Here is a 16611-nt window from a genome sequence, read left to right on the forward strand (position 1 = left end):
CTTCTAGTAGGTTGGTACTAAGGAAATACTTAAGTTTACAGCATCTTTGACTGTGTTTTGTGATCTAATTGTATTAATTGATCCTAGTTATATGGACAGTCACTCACGGAACCGATTCTTGTAATTGTAACATTATACTTACTGCTAATTGAACCGACAATTGAGACACATGAAAGCTTCAGTAATTTATGATGTTTGACAAACCGTTAATAAGTCATATGTGACGTTTGTTATAGAACTATTGTAATTAATAGTACGTGTCATAATAATTTATTTACTGTTACGTATTGAATTTCATTATAGTATTTAGATTTATTAAAACAAATATACTTATGATAGAAAGGATCAATCAGTAATGAAGCCTTTTTGAAGGATTATACTTTTTCTTGTAATAAAAGTTGAAGTAGGTACTGTTAAAGGTAAAATAACCAACACTTCGTTAACGCTGCAAAATAATTGGAAAACTGTTTACATTATCATCATATATTTATTGGTCAAAGCTAAGCTATTTACAACGTTGCCCACACCGGTCAGAAAAACTACATAGTTACTTGCAGATTACATACAACTATGACATGCCATTCATGAGATAGATTTAGCTCTACGTACGCTTAATATTATTTACACAAGATATTACACTCTTATAGAGTCTTGACCTATCTACTTGATCGAAGTATTTTAATTAATAAATTCAATTAAGGAGATAGATTTTTGACCAAGTTCCAGCAGTCCTATCGTCTTTGAGACTACAAAACACAATGTTTCTCCATACATTCACATAGAAGTCGTTGTCATAGATAATGTTCTATTGCATATTACTAAATATCATTAATGAGAACAGATGGAAGGCTACACAATCGACTACAAGAACACATTAACACTAATATCACAGATTGGGTAAATATTGTTCTAATGGTGGTGGATCACGGGCGGTGAGTTGTGCACGACCGCGTTGAAACTGTAAAACAAACATTACGTTTATGATAATGGCGTGTATAGAGATGTTAGGTGTTAAGCGTAGGATATCGTATTTACATGGTCTATAAAATGTGAAGACATGTTTCTGGTGTAAACAATAGGAAAGGGTTCAAGTTTTTATTGTCCTCGTCTGCAGAGCAGGTACTGTCATGAAACATACAGCTACAAAATTATATTATTTTCTTACCCATTGTGGTGGTCAGCGGTGTATGTGACCTTGCGGAAAGAGCCATCAGGCTGCAGCAGTATTCTCTTCACGACGTCTCCGTCGCGAGTCTCGTGCTGGACTTGTGGTCACCAGTGGGGTCCTCCACGGAGTACGAGTAAATCGTATTTAGGGATGAGCCTGCAGTATATGAGACTTACGTATTCATCGACGTAGTGGTCTTCGTGGGCAGGGGCGGCATGTACTGCGTGGATGGCAGGGGCAGCGTGCACGGCATGGATGGCAGGAGCCGCGTGCACGATCGGGGCAGCGTGCACGATGGGCGCAGCATGCACGAGCGATGGGCGCAGCGTGGAATGCAACGGAGCGGGTAGTGGATGGGAGTCTCATGGTGCACGGTCTGGTCGTGACGAGTGATGCTCTGGGATGACACAGCCGGAGCGTGGTGCACGTAACCAGCCTGGCACACCGCCACCAGGGCGCACGCGAGCACGATCTGATAGGGAACAATCGTTTTAATCAGTATTTTTCTATAAACTTTTTTGATACTTGTTTGTTGGTTAGGCTTCGCGAAAGTTCGTTAACTTCTATTATTGCTTTTGTTTATAAATCAAAACCCTTATTCGGAGCAGTGTAATCATTGTAAGATTACAGAATTTTCAAAGTGCTGCTAAGCTCGAAACTGGCAAATGGACAATGTAATCATAAATTGCGTCGAGCGCAATTGTCCTAAATATTATATAAGTAGTCCCCACTTAGCCTTTGAATGAAATAAAGCTTACTTTGGAGAACATTTTGCTTTAGACACAAATGCCTTGACTGGTATCGGTATGATAGTGCACTCTTTTTATATAACAAACAAAACATAAGCGGTAGCATGGAGGGGGTCTATTCCCGACGATATTCGATCGGATCACAGTAATTGCCGCATTGCCAATCTGCTCGCTTTATCGAGTGTCGCAACGTTCGATATCGCTACAATATGTAGAGAAAATGGACGATAAGTGAGAGGCTCATTGTTATCATTTTTTGCGATTGTTTTAACTAATGGGACTAGGCTACACGATCAAATTTGTTTCAGATAATTACATGGCAAATGTAGAGCATGTGTTTAGATGATCCAAAATAAATTAAGTGGCTCTAATCGAAGTTGTATAACATCGCATCTACTGTTTCAACTTCATATAGCTTTATACAATATTATATATTCAATATTATTTGACTTTATGTTCTAAGTTTGAGTCACATAACTTATCCTAGAAAAAAGGTTAAATCGGAAGTTACGGGCGATGATGAAACTCGTACTTCTAATTTTGTTCATGATTGCTTCCATCCCATTGTTTTCAAGGTATTACGTTCTAACGTCTCTCACTCTCAGTAATTTATAGCAAAAAGTCTCATTTTGATCATCGGATGTTCGGTTAAGTTGACGTAATTATCGATTGTTAGAAATACATTGTTTGCATAAAGTCTCAAGACTTATGATGTAAAGTACTGGGAATATATAGTTATTAGCTATAGAAAAACACGATTTGAATAGGATAGGAAGCTTCCGCAGGTCTCGTTGTAGGTACGCCGCGTATGGTAAAGAAACTTTTATCGATTTGTCTGAAAATTGTTTTCTCTAACGTTCATTGAGGGATTGTTGGATCACTAAACTTGTCATGGCATAAATTTAATATAGGTCGATGTTCAGGTTAAAAATATCTGGATATTTTTTGAATGTAGCAGCTTCGTCTGCTGCGGTCGGCGTTTGTATTTGTTAGGCTAGATTAGCTTTCCTGTGTTTGGGTTTATGTGATCAAGTATAGGATGGTCATGACAACGGGAATAATAGTTTATTGTTCGTTTAGGTTTTCGAAAGTTTATTTTCAAATCAAATAATTGAAGAAACCTTTATAAACGGGCCTATTAACATTTCCTACATCATACATTCATGCCCGTTCATTTCTAGATCAAAGAGACTGTTAATAAGGAAGTAGCGATTCTATTAAGGGTTCAGTGAGCACCAATAGCGTTGCTTTGTAAATAACTGCCAACATTTATCAGCGAAGGCTTCAACAGCGAAAGTGCGGTTCCTTCGCTTGTTCTACTTTATACTAATTATTCCGAGATAAAGCTTGTTATACAAATATTTTACGAGGTTTGAGTTATAAGGCTGTTACATAAAGACTGAGGGCGTTTGAAAATTGGGAATAATTCTATCCAATCCAGTTGGTATCACTTCCTGACGTGGAAACTAGGGCTTCGATCGGTGACTATGAATAATGTGTAGGTACTCGGTTTTGTCAGCGGCTAACTGGTTCGACGCTGCAATTTACAGGCTGCACTTAAGAATTTCCTTAATAGACTATCAGTATTTAAAGTTGGAGAGTGTAAAGGAATGTACGTGTTCGTAACCGTAATTAGAAGTTGGCTGCTAATCCAGTTCTGCTAGGTATGCATTAAGATTTACATTGATACTATTTACAAGTGTTTGAAGTATCCTGTTTTAGTAAAATATGACGGATTGTAGATTACCGTTCTGGTTTCTTTATAGAAATTATCGCAAGCAGTACAATTTAAGAGAATGTTTCATTATGTACCAAATATACCATTTTAATATAATTAGAGTAATAATACCACTGCCATTAAAGTAACATTATTATGAATTTAAGTCTTTTATCTTAGTACAATTAACGAAAACGGTGTTACGAAAATCCCCAATAGAGTCCAAAAAAGAACGAACCACAATAAAAGCCAAGCAGAGAGATACAGTATCTCATAAATGTGAAGGGCAGAACCGATGACGATCTCGATCGATAGTAATTAAAGTATCGAATTTAAGAAATAATCGATCCGTTTTAGATAACAAGGGTAGATGACCGAATAAAATCGAATATTAACTGATTAACGAAACATCACATTTTTTGTTTTTTAATTGAAGTAGGAACTGATCCTATGAAACTACGTATTCATCGTAGAACAGCCAGTTTGAATCCCGCCTACTTAAGCAACTATATACTAAAGTCTAACTAAATCTTCAAGGATAAGGTATTATCTTTTGATGTTCCATTAGATCTAACTACAACGTCGAATTCACTACCTAGGTATACTAAAGATGTCATAAAAATTGCTGTGTGAATAAAAAAATACTATTGTCTTAATTAAAAAGAGCAAATAAAATGCTAATACTCTTTGCGAGTGCCTCAAATATTTACAAATAATTACTTTTGTGAAACAGTCATTATAACATGCAAAGCATTGTCAGCCTCATGCGTAAGTAGTCTGTGCAACGTCTTGCATAAACTCAAATCTGGGACTCCAAATTAAAAGAGAATTCATTTTAAGGTCTTATAAAGTAGGCAGAATCACATTCATACTGTGAGATAAATGATGCATCTCTTCATTCCTTGCGAGGCTCGTTTTTTTAAGATTCAATGGCTGTCCGAAAGATTTCGATGTCGCAATTTTAATTTATAGCTTCACTTCGACGGGTTTTTGTCAGAGTCAATGTGGTGGGAATTAAGTGTTTGGTTTTTTGAGTTCTGCATAATATCTGCAATGTACAACTGTACATATGTATAAGAATGTACATAGGTGTATGAGGGATATCTTACATTCTAGTTAAGTAACAACTGCTATAACAGGGCTACTTTATTTTTGAAGCATTAGATTGTTCATTCGTCTCAGAGTAAATTGGACTATATTTGTCACACCAGTACAGTTTCTTTCTTTTCATATAGAAAAAGATACAAAAGACACATGTATTTATAAATTATAACAAACAACATATTTTCCCCGGAGTTTGAATCAGGGTAAAAGTAGCGCAGTCCAATTAACCTTTGGGTCACCGTAGGTCTTTTGTAAATTTATTATGACTAAAATTAACATTAATATGAAACTATGCATTCATAAAATGTTCTTTAATATTCATACAACAAAATTGATTAAATATTGATTTCCTTGATAAAACGTAGAGCCATCTGTGAGAGGTGTTAAACAACCAATGCTACGTAGTCAGTGCTGCCATCTTATAGTGTATCCAAGAAACTTTACGTATACCTCTTAGATAGAAAGTTCTTCGAAGGAAAAGGTGGTGTTGGTGTCGCGAAAATAAGACATACATTTACATTAATAACATTTTATTAAAGTTTACTTCATGGGCTCAAACAGGTTAATAACATTAAATCAACAGTCTGTTACTTAAGTATGACTTATAAGCTTACTAAACTAATTAACAAGAAGAGTTACAATATAGGAGTGCATTAATTAGTAACTTACATAATATATTTTGGAATGGTAATAAGAGGATGCTACTTCAGAATCTAAGTGTTGGTCGTCTTTCTCCGCAGTTTGATCGTCAAGCTTCGAAGGCAAATCTTTTGAAGGATTAATGTCTTTATTTTCAACAACTTCTGGTAATGTGACCTCATTATTCATTTGGTCAGTGACCGATTTTTCGGGAACTACTGAAACTATGGCTGGAACTACTTGAACTGTTTCGACTGCTTCAGGTTTCTGTGATGGAACTACTTCTGTTTTTTGTTCTGGTTCAACTAATACAACTTTATCTCCTGAATCAATTACAAGCATTTTCGGTTCTTCATTTGTTTTACCAGCTTTAGTGTCTTTCTCTTCATTAACCAATTTGCTCTCTTCACTTTCATTTTGTTCGTTTTTTTGATAATGATAGTTATTGCCGGGGAAGTAGTGATTGATTTTAATCCCGTGTCCAATAGGGTAGAAGAACCTGGTGTGATCAGTTATTGAAACGGCATGATCACCATGCTTGTTGACAGTTTTGCTCACTACAGCGTTGAATCTGAAAAATGAAAACAAATATTATGTAAGTGTTACGCATTTTCAGGATTTAGATATCGTGTGCTTGATAAGTGACAAATGGATTGCGAGATAATCTTTAGTTAAAATTCCTCATCGAATTTGTTTAGTCGAACATAATTTAATTATGTGAAACGACATTAAATATTCATATTTTTAGCAAAATCATTGCAAAAATTTCATAAATGAGATAAAAAACGTGTTGAACAATTTAAGCTCACGGTCGACACCAGGGTCATGGTAAGCAGGTAGATTGTTTAATTACCCGTTGTGATCATCGGCCTGGTACTGCACCTTCCGCAGCGAGCCGTCTGACTCCACAAGGCTGTACTCGCCACGAACTCGGTCCCCATCACGTGTCTCATGATGATGCTTGTGATCACCAGTCTTCTTATCCGACACGGAATATTCGAACTCATATTTAGGGTACGTCTGCAAATTAACATAATAGTCAACAGTCACAATTTCATTAATTAATCAAGTGTTAATAATATTGCTAAGCACCGTGCTGTCAATATGACATTCCGTTAAGTAACTCGAGATCGATATTGGTTTTGTAATTACAAATTCTAATGAGTACAAGTACATGCTTGAGCAGAAATATGAAACCGTATCAATGTCCCTTTCTCTGCATATTTCAAGTAATTTGGTCCTTGAGAAGGAAGTTTTACTTACGTAAGGCTCGTATTTGTATCCGAATGCCTGGGAGTTAGGCGGGTAATACACTTTTACTGTTTGCCATCCATGAGGAGTTTGTAAATTGTAGTCTTTCTTGTGGCCATCAGAATCGTGAATTAACACTGCTTGGCTGAATCCCATGAAGCAAATCGATAATAAAACCTGAAAGTTTTATATTAAACGTTATGAAGGCATTAAAATAATCGGTTTTAAACTTATTTATGATTCATTAATCGTAGTTTTACAATTAATGGATTTTTAATTTAATTTTTATTTGAAAATTTCGGAGCACACTGTTATGTCGGGCGGTTTTGTTCCTAATACATGTTATATTTTTAGGATCACGCATTAACACTCGCGTTAATTAGAAATTTGACGAAAAACGCACAATTTAAAGTTATAGAAAATTTTAGATCTTTTAATTTTACCTTCCCAAACATATTGTGGCACTTAATTGGAACTGCCGCTAACAAAATGTAATAGACGACTGTTGATTAGAAAGAGAAATATAAACCATTTTATACTATTCCAATACTTATTACATAAATTCGGTAAAATTGTATTATTGACATACTATTGTTTAGGTACCTTTACGTTAGAATAAAGAGGAACTGTCCCTTGCCAAACAAAGTTGATCATTTTCTCCAAGCTCGGAAAATTACATTCGATTTTTAAACGGAATTATTGCCAGCCAACTATAATTCACATCTGAATACTGGTTAAAAGTAACATGAAGATCACATGATTGTCTTTTGATATGTTTTGCACAGTACATTTTCTCGGCGTATCCATATTAGTCTAGCCCGGAACTTTGCAGCTGTTATCGTATCATCACAATCTGTGAGATCAATGGAGGCATTGAGTACATATTTCTCGGTATATTTTAGTAGAGGAGAATCGGATCATTTGATATGAATGTTACGAGTTAATTTTATTCCTATCTTTGGTTATTATTCCATTTATTTTATCTTACTGTCACATCGTCACAACTTTGCAATATTTTTAATGTTATGTCGTACTACTTAGAGTTTATCTAACTTTCCATGCTAAATATGGCTACGGTATGTAACAACTTTTACAACCATTCCATTCTCAATACGATAATAATTCCATTCATAATAGGTAATTGTCTGATTTAAAGTCATTAATTATAATACGCTAAAGCGCGTTACAGATACTGGCATAGTTGGGAGAATCAGTATATAAGTCATTTTGTTAATCTACAGTGACTAAGGTTAAGGTCTAGAATAACATGTTAGGTTAAGGTCACCGGCAGCATGCGCCTTAGTTTACTTAAATCAAGTGTTTACTATGCAGTTTTGCGTTCAACTTTCAAATTAAGCAGTAGTTTTAAGAAACACGCACGTTTATGTTGTCAGTGAAAATTAGGCTTATTAATTTAATATTTAACCATTCTCAATGACTTAAGTACCTACTTATTAGTGTCTCTACCATAAATTATATGCTTATTGACTGTAAGTTAGTTTTTTTTTAATTTTTACTCAGGAGGACCTATAACATTTCAGTGTTAGGTACAATTATCAATTATGTATCTAAAAACTTCGTGTTAAAAGTCAGCCTGTTACCTGTGCGCTAGCCTAAAATTAGCTCGAACATATTGCGTAGTTGACTGGCCACATTAAGATACAAAAGAGCCGGGGGGCAAATTCTTGGCTCTCTGCAATGACATGGCCTTAATATTTTCTCCTTGCACTTAAAGTTAATCCATGACCCATACGGTTGCTGCAAGCTGTGGCCTCTTTGAGGAGACAGTTTAAAGGCTAGCTGTTTGGTTATAATTAAGTCTATCCTTTATACTTAGTTAAGATACATACAGGGATTTTTATTTATTGAGCATTTGTTACAGTCATAAAGGTATTCCAAAAAGCCTACGTTGACTCTAAAACATATAAAATTTCACAAAAGAGAGAGGATTTCTACGCTAGTGCTATCTCACGACATCTATAAAATTCAATAGACGCGAGGAATCTTTTGTTCAGATGAATGTAGCGACATATTATATTTGCCAGCTGATTATTAAAAAAAGTAAAATGAAATTTAATGAAGATTGTGTGATAAGAATCAGTTAAAATGAGTCTTGCGAGTTTTTTTTATGCGTGAAGCATTTGTATTACTATAGTTTGTAATACTCTAGGTCACACCAACATTACCTATAGTTGATTCATGAAAATAACGAAACCAGTTATCAACGAACTTATTCGTATATTCTTTAAATAAATAATTCAACATTCATTTTGGTCAACATTGCTTAGTTGGTAAGTAATTACATCTTAGTGGTGGTAGTAGTGGGCGGGAGCAGCCTTGACTACGACGGGGGCGGCAGTGGGGGCGGTGTTGTGCACCACAGCGTTGAATCCATTGTGGTCATCAGCGGAGTACTCCACGGTCCTGATGGAACCGTCAGCTTCGTGGAAGGAGTAAGAGCCCTTCACAACATCTCCGTCGCGGGACTCCTGCTGGGACTTGTTGTCACCGTGAGCGCAGTGGCCGCAGACCATGTGTACTCATACTTGGGGTAGGCGATCTCTTCCTGGTGAGCGGCGACAACCTTGGCAACAGGGGCTGCGTGGTAGGCTACGGCGGGACGGCATGGTAGGCGATGGGGCAGAGAGCGTGGTAGGCAACGTGGGCGGGGCGGCGTGGTAGGCTACGGGGGCAGCGTGTACGGCGGGCTGGTCGTGACGCACGATGTTCTGGGAGGACACAGCGGCGGCAGAGGAGTAATGGGCAGGGGCGGCGTGGTAGGCGACGGCAGGGGCGGCGTGGTAGGCGACGGGAGCGGCAACGGCAAGTTTAGCCACGGGAGCGGCAATGGCTAGTTTAGCCACAGGAGCCGACTCATCGTGACGCACGATGCTCTGGGAGGACACCGCCGCGGCGGAGGAGTAGTGGGCGGGAGCCGCGAGGAGACCAGCCTGGGCCGCAGCCACGAAGGCGCACAGAGCTACGATCTGAAAAGTAATAAAATAAATTAGCAAAATGTTTTTTTTTATCGTTTCCTTTTCGAGTATGTCAAGTCAGTGCTAAACTTACTTTGGAGAACATTTTGGTTTATTCACTGATGTGATCAGGTTGAATGATGCCTGTAGTGACACTGGTCTACTTTTTATACTGATAAATGCTAGTATGATCAGCTGATTGTAGTAAGTAGTGGAAGTTGTCAGTCGAGTTCACGGCGACCTTGCCTTGTATGACATACATAGTTTGGCGAATCAGTCCATTCACTAAAACGTCGCGTCGCAAAGTTTAATGCTCCATAGTAGTATGCAAATAGTATAATTAATGGGACCATTATTTAATGTAATTGCATACTCCAAGTATGTATTGAGCGATTAATATCGTTTTTCATAATTATATTTCAAAATGACGAATCGACGGAATAATAAAAATAAAATTACGTAGCGAAACAAAATTCGATAAACATAACTTGCTCTCTTATCTGTACGTAAATATATAGTTTTTGTGCACATCAATTTTTTTCTGAATATAGACTGAAAAGCTTTAAAACAATATGTCTAGTTTATTGTTAAAGTTGATTGTTGTTAATTTCTCTTAGCCAGTTCTGAAATGGATCAGTGAACGTTGTACGTCGTGTAACTCTTTGACCTGACATAAGGTCGCCTGTAAGACTGCTTTGCAACAAATATGTGTATGTGTGTACGGGTACAAGCTGGTGACTAGTATATAATCTAGACCTATCACATGAAATCTATCATTCATTCTAAGATCTCATTCGTGAAACAACCAATCTTATCAAAATGTTCGCAAAAGTAAGGACATCAGAATTTATTGTAATTAAATAAAATTCCCATGTCTCAAATATTGCAACAGATATTAATGGAGAAATATGATTTACAGGTTTTAGCTCTCTGTGGTTTGGTGGCGGTGTGCCAGGCAGGTCTGCTGCCCGCCCCCGTGCACTACTCCTCCGCCGCCGCTGTGTCCTCGCAGAACATCGTGCGTCACGACCAGCCTGCCCAGCACGTGGCCGTCGCCGCCCCCGTCGCCTACCAAGCTGCTCCCGCCGTCGCCTACCAAGCTGCCCCTGCCGTAGCCTACAATGCTGCTCCCGCTCGTTACTCTTCAGCTGCTGCTGTTTCATCTCAAAACATCGTGCGTCACGACCAGCCTGCTCAACAAGTAGCCGTCGCTGCCCCCGTCGCGTACCAGGCTGCTCCTGCTGTAGCTTACCATGCTGCCCCAGCCCAAGTTGCCTACCACGCCGCTCCTGTCGCCCGTGTCGAAGAGTTCAACGTAAGATAATTGGATTTTAAGTATTTTTATCTAAGTTCTAACGTAAAAACAAACTAAATATTTGATTGTTGACTCCAGGCTCACCCTCAGTATGAGTACAACTACTCCGTGGCTGACGGGCACACCGGCGACAACAAGTCCCAGCAGGAGTCCCGCGACGGCGACGTCGTGCGCGGCTCGTACTCCTTCCACGAGGCCGACGGCTCCGTCAGGACCGTGCAGTACTCCGCGGACGACCACAGCGGCTTCAACGCGGTGGTGCACAACTCGGCGCCCACAGCCGCGCCTGCGCACTCCGCGCCTGCGCACTACTACCACCACTGAAGCATCTCACTAGTCATGTATCGCGCTCACCAAAACCATGTTCATTAACTATTATTTATTGCAATATACGAATAAGTTCGAAATACAATATTGGTGATCTTATTTTTTGAGACAAATATTCTGGTAAAGACAATACTTGATTAAGTAAAATTCTTGTCTGCGTCAGGATCCCTGTCACAACTCTCCGATCCTCTCGAAATACATATACTTAGAGAGTTGCTACCTACCTAATTGCTACCAGCTACCATTAGTTGCTACCAATTGCTACCCTCGTGGTTTTGAAGACTTGCAAGCTCAAGGGTCATCTTGAGAAAAAAAAAACTATTTGATCTCATCCCATCAAAAACATAATATTACGATGAACTTACAGCCAAGTTAAAAAATAGATTCAAATCTACATAGATGTCAGGTTCCGTGTAAAAAAGAAATGTGTGTCAATATTTGTACCAAACGAAATAGATCTCAAATAATGGTTGTCTAGTCTAGGATTGTAGGATTGTTGTTGTGTTTATAGCTACAATTTATTTTGCCCATAAAAATAATTATGAGATGCATAAGTTGGTATCTACTTTGCATTTATTTGCACATGGCCAAGATAAAAAGACCTACTTTTTTGCCCTTTTTTATTGATTATTTATTTATTTTATTTCGGAAAACAAACAGTAGTACATTAAGGGTAAACTAGTGTTGTCTTAACATTAAACTTAACAAATATACTACCTACCCACAACATTTTCTTTTGGCATATTCAGCGTTGTTTAACATTGTAGATTAGATTCATTTTCCAAGTGCACAAAGTACTTTCCTCGGGGCTTTCTCTGTTCGAATCTTTAGTAAGAGTCTGACATTATGTTAATAATCAGGTCTACAACTTTCAAAAGCTGTCCCCAATTTTTCAGGGTTTCCATCAGATCTGACGATCATGACCTGATGACTATGGGACCACCATAGAAGTATATTTTAGCAAATAAAATAGAATATTGCAAATCGGTCCAGGTGCCTTTTAGTAATCTGTGAACATATATAAAAAAAGATTCGAACAAATTGAAAACCGAAGAGAAGGGAAGTCGGTTAACTATACGGTTTGAATATCAAGATATAAAAAACAAGATATCGGTGTCGTTATTTTTCCTTTGAACTTTACCTGCTCAGCATTCTACACTTTTAGTGTGTCATCATTGTTCTTAGCATGGTTCGAATTTTGTTCTCCGTGTTTCGAATAATTAACTCAAGGCCAGTGCTAAGTGTCTTGGTGGTGTACTTACTTAGATATCTAAGAAAATATGCTTTTGATTGTTTTTTCTTTTTCATAAGTCTAGAAATAATACAGGAGTATTATTTTTTATTACTTGAAATATTAATTAAGCACTTTTTTATCACACTCATAATCTTTACATTTAATTTCTTATCATATAAATATTTACTGAAGAATTTATTTAAAAAAAGATAATGTTATTAATTTCTTAGTAATTTATTTTTAAGAACTCTAAAGAACGTTTCCGGATATCGCGTGTCAATCCCTCCTGATACGTGATAGCCTTCACCATCTCAAAGTTGACTAATACACTCGTAGCTATAGGTACCTCTAATGGGCCCTTTCCTTTTTACAGTCTACCTACCTCCCTTCCATGGAGGTGGTTACGTATCTTCAAATTATTCGAATTGTAAGGGAGAAAAAAATAAAATCTGAAATATTTATCGAACTTATTCGTATATTGCATTAATAAATAATAGTTAATGAACATGGTTTTGGTGAGCGCGATACATGACTAGTGAGATGCTTCAGTGGTAGTGAGTGGCGCGGAGTGCGCAGGCGCGGCTGTGGGCGCCGAGTTGTGCACCACCGCGTTGAAGCCGCTGTGGTCGTCCGCGGAGTACTGCACGGTCCTGACGGAGCCGTCGGCCTCGTGGAAGGAGTACGAGCCGCGCACGACGTCGCCGTCGCGGGACTCCTGCTGGGACTTGTTGTCACCGGTGTGCCCGTCAGCTACTGAGTAGTTGTACTCGTACTGAGGGTGAGCCTGCAGTCAACAATCAAAAAGTTAGTTTGTTTTATAAGTAAGAAATTAGATAAACATTACTGAAAGCCCAACATAAAGTAAATAACCACTAGAGAGCGCACTCGCCAATTTCTTCTAAGAACACGACTCACCGCTGCGGGCGGGGGGACGCGGCATAATCCGCGGCTACTATTGGTCAGTTCACGGTCGCTACTAAAGGATCGTACTGATCGTAGCCTTATAGTACGCGCAAAATCACTAACTTTTGGCGAGCGTCGGGGCACTGTATGCGCAGTCAAGTGGTTTTATAGTCTTTGAAGCCCAATTATCTTACGTTGAACTCTTCAACACGGGCGACGGGAGCGGCGTGGTAGGCAATAGGAGCAGGGGCAGCATGGTAAGCGACCGCGGCGGGGGCAGCGTGGTATGCCACGTGTTGGGCAGGCTGGTCGTGACGCACGATGTTCTGCGAGGAGACAGCGGCGGCGGAGGAGTAGTGCACTGGGGCGGGCAGCAGACCTGCCTGGCACACCGCCACCAAACCACAGAGAGCCAATACCTGCGAAACAACATTATTTAATTTGTGTTGCCTTCTTTTAATGATATAACATCACTTTAAAATATATGTTAATTAACTTCACCAAAGATAGCTTGGTCTTATTAACAAAATAACTTTACTTGAATTAATTAATTATTTTTATACCTTAGCGAACATTTTGTATAATTGGTTGTTTCACTACTGTGATCAAACAATGAATGATAGAATTTATGTATTCGATTTTGATTTTATACTATTCGCCAATTCGCATATGCATTACTCGTAGAACAGGCTTACCCGCCGGCGACCTTACGTGATAACATACATATAGCTAAGTAAAGTTAAACATTCACCAAATATTTCATAACGTATCTTAGGTAAAGCCTAACACTGATCAAGTTACATATGACCTATGTGACAATTTGTATTAGTACCTGAGTGTCTGCGATCCCCGGTGTAGTCAATTTTTCATAATTAACTTAATTAAAAATCTAAATATCTGTAATTTCCGTCAATAGCTGATGTGTGCATTTAATTAAATCTAGACACACGGCAGTGTGTCCGCCAAGTTCGAGCAAAAAAAGCGACACACCGGCCGTGGGTTATATTACACGAACCATTTCGGGCCAAATTCGACCCCCCTGTAACTCAAAATCTATTTTATTTACGCATATCAAATTTCTAGTATCTGTTGAGACCCCCTCACTTATCTAAAATACAAAATTTCATTAATATACCTATTGTAGATCTTGAGATATTGACGTCAGAAAATCGCTATTTTTACTATACACTCACTGACTGACTGATTCACTGACTCACTCATCAAAAACCTAGACCACTTCCAATGGTCGTATTGACTTGAAATTTGGCATGGAGGTAGGTCTTTATGTCAAGGTAAAGGGAAAAATCTGAAAATGGCCAAGTGTGAGTCGGTTTCAAAATAATGAAGGTGTTTTATACCCGGTGTAAATTTATACCCCTAAGAAACTAAAACGAACTAAAATCTATATTTATATAATATATCTTCGAATGGTCGTACCGATCTGAAATTCGTGACAAAGGTTTGTATTTAGTCAAAGTAAAGTAAAAATCTGAAAACGGCCAAGTGTGAATCACTTTCAAAAATAACGAATATGTAACTTTGATCCACGAACATATACGATAACATGTCATGTCAGTCAGTTGGTAAATCTAATCCATTTAGTTAATCTAGTTCATTTCTTTGTAAGAAACATAGTGCATATTAAAAAATCTAAAAGATAGTATAAATGAGACATTTCTTTAACTAACTTCATCATAAGAAAAAAATAAAATAAACAACCTTACAAAAATAAATGAAATCCCACCCAAAACAAAAATGTGAAAGACTGCCAAGTTCGATAATATGGGAATGCTTCGCCTATAAAAGAAGTGAGATCTGAATAAGTACCAAGTTCCATACACATACCTCAGTTAAAAATAGCAGCGTTTTACCTGAAATAAAACGCATATTAAATACTTACCTTATTTGAAGCTTACTAGTTTGAGATAGGCACCTACGTGTTTTCCGCTTTTATCTCCGTCCTTTTCTACCCCATATCTTGCATCTCTCTCGCACATCGACCAGTTTCACTCCCCACCAGGCAGGAGGCGACGAGTGTTCTCGGCGGCCACAGTTCGTCATTGAGTCGAAAACACCAGGCAGAAATTTAAATGTAAGCTTCAAATAAGGTAAGTATTTAATATGCGTTTTATTTCAGGTAAAACGCTGCTATTAAATTCTTGACCGTTATTTGAAGCTTACTAGTTTGAGACGTGTTTGTTATCGCCTGGTGGAAGTGGACGCCAAAAGAGCACAATGAAATTGTGTATGTAAATAGGTACTTAGGTACACGAGTAATCACATGTAAGTATGTATTGCGTCCTGGAATACTAATGTAATAAAAGTTAACTGGTACTGGTACTCAGCTACATCCTGTTAGACTGGAAGCCGACCCCAACATAGTTGGGAAAGGGCTCGGAGGATGAGTAATAAAAATTAAAAGAGAGATGCAAGAACAAAAGCAAAATTGATTTCATTTTCTAAAAGTAATTAACAAAAATATTGCGATACTTCTTAATAACAATAGTAACAAAATATAGACATTAATCAGCTGGATTAATTAAATAATCGAGATAACTTGCTACTTCTATTTAGTGGGTATCTTTCTCTTCTGTAAAATGGGCAAATGTATTGCCTGATCGCCAATTACCCTTGGCTAATATATCGTCCAAAGGTATATTGTCAACACAGATTTTGACGCTACCGCCGAGTGGAAGCTTCCTGTAGTTATTCCTGCCTCTTTTAACAATGTCTTAATCCACCCGCAATCATCGTTCGGGTGCCTGCCTTTGGTTGGCCTCTAACGGATATAAATAAATTTAAGGAATTAGCCGATGTCAGTCTATCTCCTAACAAGGCTTTAGTCTTTCTGACCCAATACACTGGACTTAGATTTATATTTTCCTGATTATCCATCAAACAACAACCCGACTGCCTATGACTAGAACTGTCGGTCTTAGAGCCAAAGACTGGCCATAAGATTAAATTATCTTTGTTGTTTTGAAATGTTCTGGGTCTGTGCAAGGAAAGATCATGGACTCGCCTTTCCGAAACAAGCTAGCAAAAGAAAGAGCAGCAGTGTGCCTGGAAGTTGCAAAAGGATTATTCTTGTCTACGTTTACTGCACTTAAGTAGGTTACCAATTGGTCAATATTCCAGATGGACGGCTTCCCGGGGAACAGGTATGCTCAGCGCTATTGGTTTTAAAATGTGTCCGACTAGAACGTGTGAACCTAGCTCTCCAGTGGTT

At 38.2% G+C, this 16611-nt stretch overlaps 3 protein-coding genes and 2 pseudogenes across 3 annotated transcripts; 1 reads left to right on the forward strand and 4 right to left on the reverse strand.

Annotated features, from left to right (window-relative positions):
- Positions 1 to 750: 750 nt before the first annotated feature.
- LOC135116768 (uncharacterized) lies at positions 751 to 1938 on the reverse strand (annotated as a pseudogene).
- Positions 1939 to 5395: 3457 nt separating this feature from the next.
- LOC135116769 (uncharacterized) lies at positions 5396 to 6784 on the reverse strand. Its single transcript, XM_064034327.1, has 3 exons — positions 6641 to 6784; positions 6231 to 6397; positions 5396 to 5948 (listed from the first exon to the last, which is right to left on the reverse strand). Exons 1-3 carry the CDS (start codon positions 6782 to 6784, stop codon positions 5396 to 5398), a joined length of 864 nt encoding a protein of 287 aa, XP_063890397.1.
- A 2062-nt stretch (positions 6785 to 8846) lies between these two features.
- On the reverse strand, positions 8847 to 9748 carry LOC135116718 (cuticle protein 8-like; annotated as a pseudogene).
- A 656-nt stretch (positions 9749 to 10404) lies between these two features.
- Positions 10405 to 11318, forward strand: LOC135116720 (cuticle protein 8-like). The gene is made up of 3 exons (XM_064034171.1): positions 10405 to 10434; positions 10523 to 10918; positions 10997 to 11318. Exons 1-3 carry the CDS (start codon positions 10423 to 10425, stop codon positions 11240 to 11242), a joined length of 654 nt encoding a protein of 217 aa, XP_063890241.1. The 5' UTR covers positions 10405 to 10422; the 3' UTR covers positions 11243 to 11318.
- Positions 11319 to 13011: 1693 nt separating this feature from the next.
- Positions 13012 to 14004, reverse strand: LOC135116770 (larval cuticle protein A2B-like). The gene is made up of 3 exons (XM_064034328.1): positions 13946 to 14004; positions 13577 to 13801; positions 13012 to 13263 (listed from the first exon to the last, which is right to left on the reverse strand). Exons 1-3 carry the CDS (start codon positions 13955 to 13957, stop codon positions 13012 to 13014), a joined length of 489 nt encoding a protein of 162 aa, XP_063890398.1. The 5' UTR covers positions 13958 to 14004.
- Between the last annotated feature and the right edge of the window lie 2607 nt (positions 14005 to 16611).

This window comes from Helicoverpa armigera, chromosome 4 (assembly GCF_030705265.1).
Source record: "Helicoverpa armigera isolate CAAS_96S chromosome 4, ASM3070526v1, whole genome shotgun sequence".
Taxonomy (NCBI): domain Eukaryota; kingdom Metazoa; phylum Arthropoda; class Insecta; order Lepidoptera; family Noctuidae; genus Helicoverpa; species Helicoverpa armigera.